The sequence below is a fragment of the Procambarus clarkii genome, chromosome 43 (genome assembly GCF_040958095.1).
Source record: "Procambarus clarkii isolate CNS0578487 chromosome 43, FALCON_Pclarkii_2.0, whole genome shotgun sequence".
NCBI classification, from domain to species: domain Eukaryota; kingdom Metazoa; phylum Arthropoda; class Malacostraca; order Decapoda; family Cambaridae; genus Procambarus; species Procambarus clarkii.
In genome coordinates, this window is record NC_091192.1 from 15,429,062 (window position 1) to 15,441,707 (window position 12,646).

The window sequence follows — 12,646 nt, forward strand, 5'->3', positions numbered from 1 at the left end:
AGATATATTTTGATTCAGGACATATTACATGTGATAAGTAGTCACTCAAATTTGATAATTTTCTGAAAGTATTTTTATTTTATAATGTTAGAATCCAGAGAAGGTGTACAAGCCGGGCAAGAGACACGTGTCACACTTTTACTCTGGGGGTACAATGTGTGACTTGACGGGTAAGCCAAGACAGGTCGAGGTCAAGCTTAAGTGTAAGGAATCAAACAGGTGAGCCATTTTTGTTATGGAAATTTTTTAATGCTTTAATAATTGGACACTTTATTCCACCAAGGTCTTGACTTGGATTTTTAAATATAGTGATGAGATTTCTGGAAGGCTGGAATATATTCTTTTAAAAATGTGCTTATATTTTTCTTTATCAAACAAATATTTTAAGTTGCATGTGTGTGAGAAAAAATAGACAATGTATTTGTATTTACCATTTTTATCCATATAATTTGTATTTTTCATAGTTTACCTTCTTGGAATGGGAGGTAAGTATTCTTGATCATTATATGCAGTGGTAATGTGTGACCACTGTGGGAGGTGGTAATGTGTGACCACTGTGGGAGGTGGTAATGTGTGACCACTGTGGGAGGTGGTAATGTGTGACCACTGTGGGAGGTGGTAATGTGTGACCACTGTGGGAGGTGGTAATGTGTGACCACTGTGGGAGGTGGTAATGTGTGACCACTGTGGGAGGTGGTAATGTGTGACCACTGTGGGAGGTGGTAATGTGTGACCCACGCTCGGCCTCCCTGGCTGCCCTGGTGGGTGGTATCCCTTGGTTCCAGGTCCCAAACTTTTTTGTTTTGTTTGCTGCATGGATGACGACACGACTTCTCTTACCCAGGCTCATGGGGTGGGCGACCAGGACCCTGAGTCGGACCGTCCTGGAAGACTGGGATCTGTAGCCACCGCTACAGGGCCCGGTTTAGGCTCAGACCCTTCCTCCCTGCTCCCCTCCCTACTCTGTGGTTGGGTCGAGCCCCAAGCCTGCTGTGGTGACCGTCTCGTCCCCTTGCATGGTTCCATCTCTTATTGTGACTACTGCACTTTTTGACCCGTCTCTCTCTAAGGGTTCTCATCGCCGTCCCCGCCACGGCCACTCTCGTATCCTCCCTTCCCATACTAATTCGTACCATGCTTTGCTTGGTCCTGCTACGTGGACTAAGTACTTTGACCTCCATCCTTTGGATTCAACTCCTGATGATTTTTTCCTTCATAGGCATCTTGTAGATTCCGTAGATGCCTATTTTACCTTTAACCCCACCCGTCTTGGTACCCGTGTTGTTGCTGCTCCTTCTCAGGATGCAGCCACCTGCTTGGCCGCCTTATCCTGCCTTGGCGAGACCCCTGTTCGGGTCTCCAAGAACGCTCGGTTAAATGCCAGTGTTGGCACTGTTCTCCTCCCGCACCATGTTGCGACCGGTGTTAGGAATCTAAAGGACTGCCACGAGGATATCAAGCATGTCCTTGAAGCCCAGGGTCATTCTGTCCTCCAGGTGGATACGTTTACTTGTCCCCCTCGTGGTCATCGCTGTCTGCCCCTTCGGGTTGTGAAGATTACCTTTGATTAAGATTACCCTTCCGCCTTCTGTCATTCTTGCTAGTTCCAGATGCTCCGTTCAGGAGTATATTCCGTCTCCTCGGCTCTGCAATAAGTGCTGGAGGTTTGGACATGGTGCCCTCAAGTGCTCTAGTCCTGTCTCTCTCTGTCCCATGTGTGGAGGCGAGGGTCACTCTAAGTTGGAGTGCACTTCTCCCCAGGCCTGCTGCCTCAACTGCGGTGAGGCCCACCCTATCTTCTCCAGCACGTGTATACGTTACAAAAGTGAGCCGTCCTCAACTTGAAGCACCGGGATCGTTTGTCTTTTCCCGAGGCTCGGCGCCAAGTTCATCGTCTCCCTTCTTTCGCTGGCGTTTCTTATGCTCGCCTGGTGCGCTCTTCCTCTCCTCGTCCTTCCCACCTTCCTCACTCTCGCAACCGTTTCCAAGTCTTAGACCTGGACACGCCCACCACCACCTCCCCTGTTACCCTTCATTCTGTCCCGGAGGGTCCCCCTCCTGGTTCTCTGGCTAAGGTTCCCCTTTCTACCCAGTCTGTCATGTCTCCTGTGTCTTCTTTCTCCTCTCCCTCTGGTCCTCCTTCCCATCATTCTCCTCTGTCTCTTGGCTCTCCACGCCGCCTGACTGTGCGGACCGATGTCCATCGCTCTCTTGGTGGTCATGTTGTTCGCTCTCGCTCTTCTTCTCCTATTGAGACGCTGAAGTCTGTTGCCCAGTACATTGCTGCTGGGATGCCTGTCTCTTTGAGTCAGAAGCGGAAACCTGGCTCCTCTCCTTCCTCCTCCCCGGTAGGTAAGGAGGCTTCGCTTTCTTCTTCACCCCCTGTTTCTGATTCTATCGTTCCTCCTGCTTCGGTGGTGGTGCCCCCTGTTCCTACTATGGAGGCTTCTTTAGTCCCCAGTTCCATCTCCGTTACTGCCCTTACTGCGGTGCACTCCCCTCTTTCTGTCCCTCCTCCTCCAGACCCTGCTCGTCCACCTCTGGTCTGTCTTCCCGCTTCTTTCCCTCCATCTTTACTTGGTTTACCCATGCCCCCTAACCCTAACTTTGCTGACCCTGATCCTGACCCTGTGCTTATTTTAATGTGCTGTGTTCCTTTTTCACCTTTGTTTCTTCTTTGCTCTCTGTTGCTATCCTTTCTCTCTTTGCCAATGTCTATTCTTCAATGGAACATCCATGGGTATTACGCCAATTTCCTTCACCTCCAACTCTTAATTTCAGTTTTCACCCCTTTGTGTCTGTCTCCAGGAGCCGATGCTTGGTGCTCGTCCTGGTCGCTTCCGTGGCTATTCTTTTCTCTCCCCCAACCCAGCTGTTGCTGGGACCCATAACTCTTCTGCTCTCTTGATTCACTCCGATGTTCCCTTTGTCCCCTTACTTTTTTCCTCGCCTCTCCACTGTTCTGCTGCCCGTGTCTTTGTGCGTAAATGGTACACGGTTTGTTCCATATATCTTCCCCCGACTGTCCCACTTTCTCTTCCCGATCTTAAACACCTCCTAGACTCCTTGCCGGAGCCTGTGCTCCTGCTGAGTGATTTCAATTGTCGTCATGCCCTTTGGGGTGATGTGCTGACAAACACCCGGGGTCGCCTCCTTGAACCTTTCATCCTCTCTTCTTCTCTGCCCCTTCTGAATTTAGGTGAGCCCACTCATTTGGACTCTCGGACTCGCTCCCTTTCCTGTCTCGATCTTTCTCTGTGCTCGTCATCCCTTTCCTTAGATTTCGGGTCTCTCCCTCGCGCCCTCCTTCTTTTTCATGACACTGTTTTTGACACTGCCCTCAGCTCTATTCCTCGCTCTTCCTCTTGGGAACGCGGAAGTGCGTTCCCTGGTGGAATGTGGACTGTGCTCGGGCTGTCCGCTGTAAGCATGCGGCCTGGAAGAGACATTGCCGCCGGCAGACAGTTGAGTCTTTTCTTCTGTTTCGAAAGGTGAGTGCGGTGGCCTGTAGGATCATCCATGCGGCTAAACGTGCTTGCTGGATGACTTATGTCTCCACCGTTACGTCCGAAACTCCTCTACCACTGGTCTGGAAGCGTATCAGCAAGATTGCGGGTAAGTTCGTTCCCGATGTCTTGCCGGTCCTTCGCCTCCGTGGTGCTCTTGTGGCGGACCCGTTGCAGGTCGCGACCGAACTGGGTTCCCACTTTTCATCTGTTAGTTCTGGTTCTCATCTTCTCCAATCCTTCCTTCTTTGTAAGCCTATTCTTGAATCTCGTCCTTTAAATTTCTGTACTCATCTTCGCCTTCCTTATAATGATCAGTTCTCTCTCTCTCTGAGCTTCAGTCAGCCCTGGCCCTCTGCAGTTCTACGACAGCAGGCTCCAATGGCATTCATTATGAAATGCTTCGCCCATCTCCCTCCATGCACGTCTCAGTATTTACCGAGTCTGTACAATTGGGTCTGGGAGTCGTCGTCAGTCCCTGAGGACTGGCTCGATGCTGTTGTCCTCCCTGTTCGGAAACCAGGGTCTCTCGGGTCATCCCCAAGGACTTCCGCCCTATTGCCCTCACGAGTTGTGTCTGCAAGATCTTTGAACGTATGGTTAACGTTCGTTTGATGTGGTTCTTAGAACACTATCACCACCTCTTCCCTTCTCAGTTTGGTTTTCGCAAGTGCCGCAGCACAACGGATGTCCTGGTGAACTTGGAGGTCTATATTCGTACGGTTTTTGCTGCGAAGACCTCCATTGTTGCCGTCCTTTTTGACCTGGAAAGGCTTACGACACTACTTGGCGGTATCATATTCTTTCTCAACTTCATTCTTTTGGCCTTCGTGGGAATCTCCCTCTCTTCCTCCAGAGTTTCCTCTCTTGTCGTTCCTTTCGTGTGCGGCTTAGTACCACTCTCTCTACCCCTTTTAGGCAGTATGAGGGTGTACCCCCAAGGTAGTGTTCTGAGCACTCCTCTTTTTCTGGTTGCCCTCAATGGTCTTCTTTCCTCTCTTCCTTCAAGCGTCTTCTCCGCTCTCTATGTCAATGATCTTGCCCTTTGCTGTCAGGGTGGTGATTCGCCTCTCCTTCAACGGCAGCTTCAACTTGCAATTGATGCTGTGTCATCTTGGGCCACCGATCATGGCTTCAAGTTCTCTACTACTAAGACTTGTGCAATGACTTTTACTTGGAATCATGTCGTTCTTCGTCCCTCTTTGTCGCTTTATGGTCAGCCCCTTATGTACAGGGATTCCGTTAAGCTTTTGGGGTTAATCTTTGACACTCATTTGTCTTGGTCAGCCCATATCTCTTACCTCCGAGTTGAATGTTCTAAGGCCCTTAACCTCCTTAAGGTTTTGTCCCATACTTCATGGGGGCAGATAGGCGCACGCTCCTCTGTTTGCACTCCTCCTCTTCGCTGTCTTGATGCTTTGCACCATACTGGGTTGCGTCTCAGCTCTGGTGCCTTTAGTTCGACTCCCGCCCTCAGTTTGTATGTTGACACGGGCTTCCTCTCTCTCCAGGACCTCCGCGATCGCTACCGTCTTCGCTATTTGCGCGGTCCTTAACATCCTTCCTCTCGCCTCTGTCGTGCTTTAACTTTTACCCCTCCTGTGGTTCTTGTTCCTCTTCATTGCCTCCCTCTTTCTGTCCGGTTATCTCGCTTACAGGATTCTCTTTCTGTTCGTATTTCTAATGTTTCTCCTCGTATTGTTCCTCCCCTCCGTGGAGAGTCCCTCTTCCAAAGTCTTGTACGTCCTTGACCCGCATCGCCAAAGCTTTTACCCCTCCTATGGTTCTGAAACGCCTTTTTCTTGAGCACTTTTCTTCACACTCCCACTCTATTTCCATCTTCACTGATGGGTCTAAGTCTGCGGACAGTGTGGGCTACTCTGTTGTTTTTCCTGACCGCACTTATATGTGTCGCCTCCCTTCAGAGGCTAGCATCTTCACAGCGGAACTTTATGCTATTCTCTATGCTCTCCGTCTCTTGCTTTCTCATTGTCATTTTTCCTTTGTGGTTGTAGTTGACTCTCATAGTGCCCTCATGACGCTGGGGTCCTTTAACCCTTAAACTGCGCAACGCGCCTGCAGGCCCACGTCTGGTTTGCGCAACGCGCCTCCGGGTATTTTTATTTTTCACGTTCCATTCAAAACTCCCGCGGCTACGTGGGGTTCACATCAGCTTCCTCAGGGCTCTTGTAAACAGACGCCATCTTTAAAAAAATCGTGGTCCACATTCCCGGGTGTTGGAGCCTCAGTAGTGAGCAACCAAGGCCGGCGCACACAGTATGAGCGCACAGCACTGCAGTTCAGCGTGTGACCATAGCATCGCCTAATAATGTCAAAATATATATATAATCTGTATTATTTAGCCATGATAGTATTATAGAAGAGCCTGAGTGTGATAATGACTGGGAACAATGTTCAAATATCAGTGATTCAAAGCTGTTCACGATGTTCACAGCGCTAGTCATGGCACCACAGCATTATTTTGTCCATCTAGGAATCTTCAAATGACTTAGGTTCCTTTTCAAAATAAACGTGTGGTCAATTATTCATTTACAGGAATTAGTGACCAGGATTGTGGTTATAATTAGCATTGTGCGTAGTATTGTGCAAGGAGGAATTTTGGTGAGGGAGGGAGGGAGAGAATTGAGGTAGCCTCCACTGTGTGTGGGAGCCACTCTTGTTTTGCTCACCATACTAGCTTAGTGGTTCACTATGGGGAACACATATGTACATGGGTATATAAAGTGTGTGTATATTGTATAATAACAGCAACAAAAGTATGTTGGGAGGAGCTATTTTTGTGAGGGAGGTGACGTAATCGTAGCGTCGTCTGCTGTGTGATTTCTCATGCAGTGTATGGTGGCAACTGTACTGTTTGGACACAATACTGGCTTACTTGCATAGTTCTGGTGAATAAAACATGTAGATAGGTATACATAACATATGTAAATAGTGTAATATAAATAGTGAGTATGGTGGGAGGAGGGGTGATGGCGAGTACGATGTTGGAGGAGAGAGGGCGGACTGGCTGGCTGGGTGTGGCAGCTCACACTCGCGGAGTTCTGTGTGTGCTGATGGTGAATGTATATACTGTGTGACAGTGTATAGTGTGTAAATAGATTGTATATATACATAAATTAGCATGATAAATGGTAAATATGTGCAACATACGTGTACACAAGTGTCTTGCACGTAACACAGTGCCTTTGGACAGTACCGATGTTTTACTGCCATAATATAGTGTACGTGTTCATTATACATAGGATTAGCATGTAAAAACAAATAAAATGTATTTGGAACTGTGCGCAAAAAATTAACAAAAATATATCCGCGGCAACTCGCGCGCCCCACCCCGGGAGCGTACGTCATGGGCGAATGGGGAATGATGACTTCACGCCCCAACTTACGGACCCCATAGCAGCCGAAGTAAGTACAATTTCAATTTTTTTTTTTTACGTACCCATACTCAGGGAAGGGTTTTTAACACTTTGGAAAAAATTCTTTTTTTTTTTTTAGAGAGAATTTATTTCCTGCGCACTGCGGGGGTGTCATATTTGGAGGCAACGCAGTTAAGGGGTTAATCCTGTCCATCCGGTGGTCATTGAAATTCAACATTGGCTGTTTCTTATTTCTAGTAAATTTAAATCAGTAGAGTTTTGCTGGGTTCCCGGCCATATTGGTGTTTCTTTAAATGAGCGTGCGGATGCTGCCACTAGGGAAGCTATCCGTTCTTGTCCCATCTCCCGTAAAGGTATTCCTTATTCCGACTTCTATCCTGTTATTCATTCCTCCATCCTTGCCTGTTGGCAGGGTTGTTGGTCCTCTGTAGTTGGTAACAAGCTGCGTACTCTCAAACGTTGTGTGTTCCCCGTGGCCTTCCTCCTACCACTGTAACTGGCGGTGGGAAACTGCTTTAGCAAGGCTGCGGATTGGCCATACTCGCTTAACTCATGGTCACTTAATAGAGCGCTGCCCTGCTCCTTATTATCCAAATTGTGTTGTCCCCCTTACAGATGTTCATATCGTTGTCGAATGTCCCGACTTCCAGGGAGTGTGTGTCTTGCTTTCCGACTGTCCCTTGCGGTCACTTGTCCCTTGATAGAATTCTTGGTGAAGGTTATCTTGAGATGATTTCGGGGCTTTAGTGTCCCCGCGGCCCGGTCCTCGACCAGGCCTCCACCCCCAGGAAGCAGCCCGTGACAGCTGACTAACTCCCAGGTACCTATTTACTGCTAGGTAACAAGGGCATTCAGGGTGAAAGAAACTTTGCCCATTTGCTTCTGCCTCGTGCGGGAATCGAACCCGCGCCACAGAATTACGAATCCTGCGCGCTATCCACCAGGCTACGAGGCCCCAATCAGATACTTTTGATATCGTTCGCGTTATGCGTTTCTGTTCTCCATTGGCATTCTTGGTGATATTTATCGCCCTCTGATTATTTCGCACTTTGATGGTGCTACATAGCCTTCCCGGTTTGGTGCCTCCTTTTGATAATTACCTTACCTTATCTTCCCTATTATCTTATTTAGCATCGGCGGGTGCAGCGTAGCTTGCAGAGCATTCGTTGCCGGCGGAGGCTGCACGACTTGTTGATGGGAATTCAGCATCGGTGGGTGCAGCATGGCTTGTAGGGCACTCGTTGCCAGCAGATGCTGCATGACTTGTTGAATTCCCAGTGGGTGCTTTCACGAACCGTTGAAATCATGAATTTATCTATTTTTGTCTGAATCTAATTTTCTCTGGCTAATATTCTGAGACATTGCTCTCAGCCGTGCGAGTTCACAATAAACAATGCGGTCACATGGCCAGGCACAGTACATTCTAGGTCCGTGGGAAAAAAAATACCTATTGCCTATACTATAAAAGGTATTTAATAAGAAAACAAAGAATTTTGCTTAATAACAATTGTTTTAAAATATTTTATTAATAATAATTTATAATTTTCTTCATAAAACTGAATAATTTTAAAAGAAAGTTAAGATTTTAATATACCACTCTGGATGATCGAGGTCAGTGGCCTGGTTGCCATGTGAGGGGCCGCCGATGCCAAAACAAACTCAATACCGACCGTCGGTAATATCGACCACCAGACCGGTATACGAGGCTCCAGATACCGATCTCCCAAACCGGTCGTTATTACCGGGAGATTGGTATAAAAGAGGTCGTTAAATTGAGTGGATACTATACAAGTGAAACATTTTGACAGTTTTCACTCTCGTACATCTAGACAACTAGTTCATTGATGACGTAATTAATGCTCAAATTATGCAGACTTCTCTATTAGTAGGTTACACTTTATATGCTGGAAAAGGTTTCCTCAGAAATGCCCTTCTTTATAAATACAAGTTAGGCTGTTTATGGAAACTTATGTATACATCTTGATGTATAAGTTCATGTTTTTGTATGTACTACCTGACTTTCCAGTCCAAGCTCTGTGACACTATATCTGCTGGAGCCACAGACCTGTGAGTACACCCTTGGTGTTGAAACATCCATCATCTGCCCTCTGCTTCAGCATGCTGATGAGCTGGGACTCTTCACCCTAGCCACGGGAACAGAAGACTCGCAGGTAACTGACGAGAGCCTAGCATGTTAATGGTGATCCGCATAAACCCATGGCTATGACTCTGGGAATCAGCCATGGTCTCTTGCTCATAAAAGTTCTTTTTAAGTTTAGAGACTACAGTATAACCATTGTTTAAAGGTTTAAATGTTGTATGTGATAGTAGAATGCATTAACTAGTTTCTCTAAAATTTCATCTCTCTCCAACTATCTTCCAGCAACTTACTGGACATAGCCATGGTTTTGTCAATCGAATCGGAATCAAATTTGGAATCGGAAACTTTCTCGGCAGACCTTATCTTGGGATAACTATTAACCATCAACAAGTTGGCGGTTTTCACATTGTGTAACCTTGCTCTTCAACATGCATATATTGAGCTTAGTATTGCTTATTGGGATTTATCTATTGAGCCAGGCAGTAAGACAAAGACTTGCTGCTGTTTATCATACCTGAGTGTTCCAGAACTTATACATTTATTTGCAATGTTCATTAAATTTGGTATTAGAACATGTTCAGCCAAATTTTAATATTTTGGTTTATTTTACTGTACAGTACTTGGATTATTTTAGGATACGAGTGATTCTGGTGCCTCCGGTGAGAACATGGCTGACTCGGGTGCTTCAAATAAGGATATTGATCAGGACGATCATGCTCAACAGTTTACTTCGCACAAAGGAGTGATCCATAAAGTGGAGGATGAGGATTACGAGGAGTACGATGACAAAGATGATGATGAGTGATGCCAGTAGACAAAATATCGTGCCTTTTGCAATCAAGGGAACCTTCCAGCTGGGCTCACGTAAGCACTTAAGGCTGCATTCAGATGTAAATGGGTAAACAGGGTAGAAATATTTAGTCAATATAATTGAGGTGACGTTCACCTTACACTGCTTGAGGTGGTCTTGAAGCAGATATGAAGAGTAGATAACAGGGACCATTATATTATAGTGAAAGTGTCATTAGCTGGTAATCTTGGGCTTCAGTTTGATATGTGTTGTTTTTCACAAAGAGCAAGTTGGGTTTCCTGTGAGAGGCAGTACTGTATTGACATGTGAGCCAGAACAGGATTCATCAAACCTTTACACCTCCACTTATGATATCTGTATCTTTCTTTGATCATGGCAGCATAGTCTGTATTTATTAAACAGTCTGCCATCTTTGTACCCCCAATGTTATAGACAATCTCTTAGCACTTTGGAGCACACAAACTGTTCAATAAATGTAAACTAAGCAGCCATGGTTGAGGAGAGGTGTAGAGGTCTCGTAAGTGAACATTTAAGTGCTTAGTGAATCTTGGCCTAGGACTAGTGCTATATCTTGTGCTAGTACAGTAGCATCACATCTAACTTTACATTTTTTTTTTTTTTTTTAATTTTCACTGGCTGTATCTCTCTAAGTACTTTGGTATAACCTGCTCCACAATTATGAGCAGTGTGTGTGTAACTGTAAGCTGGTGCTGTTGGCTTATTTGTCGTGATGCTCTCACACTGGGGGTGTACTTCACTGCTTGGTGCTCTCTTGGACGGTGTTAATTAAACAAGTTTTCTTTGGATATCTGCTATATAAAGTGACATTTTATAGATAAATGTCAAATGCTGTACATTTATAAAATTATATATATAATGTACAATGTTCAGTACATATAAAATAGGTGCAAGTAATGTTATTACTCTGTAATTTGTGGATGAAGGACTTATATTTGTTGTTGTTGTTGCTAGTGAGCGAGTGAATTGTTGCTGGCACTCGGTGCTGGAAATGGTCTTGTAATTGGGAGAGTTTTAGACTTGTGTAGTCTTGGCTGTACTGTTTCTAGAGCATGCATTGCCAATGATTAGCTTGAGAAGAACCATCATAAGGAATGGCAACATTTATCAAAGTGAAGCCTGGTTACCAGTAAGATCACCTGTACAATAAACATATTTTTTCAAGTGCTAAGATTAAAGGTGCGCAGCACAGTGGTTACATTATGACTTTTTATACCAAAAATGTGCAAATTAGTGAAAATGGTGATTGGTCAGATTTTTCCTAAATTGACCTACAGTTTTCAAAATATCGAAAATATCAGAAATATGACTTGAGCCATATTTTTTTTAGCTGAATTCTGGCTCATTGCACTCATTTTGAGTTTTTAATTATGACTTTTTATACCGAAAATATGCAAATTAGTGAAAATGGCGATTGGTCAAATTTTACCCAAACCAGACGGCCAGCCATAAGCTCTAGTAGGTGTTCAAAAATACTATAAGACTTCAATTTTACCCCCAAAACCACTGTATTTCAAAGGTCGAAAAGCATATGTTGCCACAAGATCTAAGTTATTGAATACGACTGAGGACATATGTCATGTATATTAAACTAGACTCCATTCCATATCAAATTCATTGGTTAACATACATGAATGTGTGCATCCATTGTTTAAATCAATTATATAAACGTACACTCTTGGTGTCTAGAGAGGTAAATGCACCATTGCAAAGCTAATTAAGAAACTAGTACGTATTCACATTGACACTCGTCGGTCAGCAAACTGCCGTTGCATTACTGTGAAACAATGATCACTCCATTGCAACAGTCAATATGGCAACTCCTCCCCACATATCCTTGAATTTTTGTCGTTATTACGCTTTGGTACATTCGACCAACGGTAAATTAAAGATAAACCTCTAATCTTCATGTGTGTTCATGTAATTCCTTTATTTTAAAGCTCAATAACAAATTCTGAGAGATATTAGCGTGTTAGTGAGTGATAGTGATAGGTAGCGTGTTCCGAGTGATGCTGAGCATGTTAGTGGCTTTGCAAGAATGTACAAATACCAATCTTATGGAATCTAACCAACTCATTGTACCTTACCTTGTAAATAAATTATTATTATTATTGTAATGAATATCTATAGCAAAAAATGCAAACATGATGGGTACAAGTTAAAAATGAAATGAGAATAAATGTAATTAGAAAAGATATTAAATTAGATATTAGATATCAATGTAATTAGATATTAAAAAGCATTTGTCAGTCTTCTGACCATTTGTGAAGTTCATCTTTGAAGATCTCTTTGCAAGGCTCCAATATCATTATATTGAACGGTCGATATAGTTTCTAAAATCAGATTTTATGTTCCCCCACTCTGCTCTCCTCTCATTATACTACGCACTTATATATCCCTATCTTACATATGGTACCTGTGCATGGGGCTCAACAACTGCAAATTACCTCAAGCCCATCATCACTCAGCAAAAATCTGTTATCAGAACTATAACAAACTGTCTTCAGACAACACACAGCCCCTCTGTTTAAATCCCTTAACATGCTAAACATACTCACTTCATACATTCTCATATGTTATTTACATGTACAAAACTTTGTTCCTAAATGCTAATCTTGAACCGAGACTTTTCCTTGATAGGTGTAATAGAACCCATGAGCATCACTCCAAAAATAAATATATCTTTTGATATCCCCACTCAGACTAAATCTGTGCAAACACTCTGTAAATAAAAGGACACAGTCTATGGAACTCACTCCATAATGAATTAAAAAATTGTCCAACCTATGCCCTGTTCAAAAGTAAAACCAAA

At 44.4% G+C, this 12,646-nt stretch overlaps 1 protein-coding gene across 1 annotated transcript in view; it reads left to right on the top strand.

Moving 5' to 3' along the window:
• The window catches only part of LOC123755789 (endoplasmic reticulum lectin 1), a 50,563-nt gene extending 39,529 nt beyond the window's left edge, over positions 1-11,034 (top strand). The window contains exons 9-11 of the mRNA XM_045738586.2: positions 92-219; positions 8,931-9,075; positions 9,640-11,034. Of these exons, the coding sequence (XP_045594542.1) occupies positions 92-219; positions 8,931-9,075; positions 9,640-9,810 (444 nt within the window). The 3' untranslated portion in view covers positions 9,811-11,034. The remainder of the gene's footprint in view (positions 1-91; positions 220-8,930; positions 9,076-9,639) is intronic.
• Positions 11,035-12,646: the final 1,612 nt, after the last annotated feature.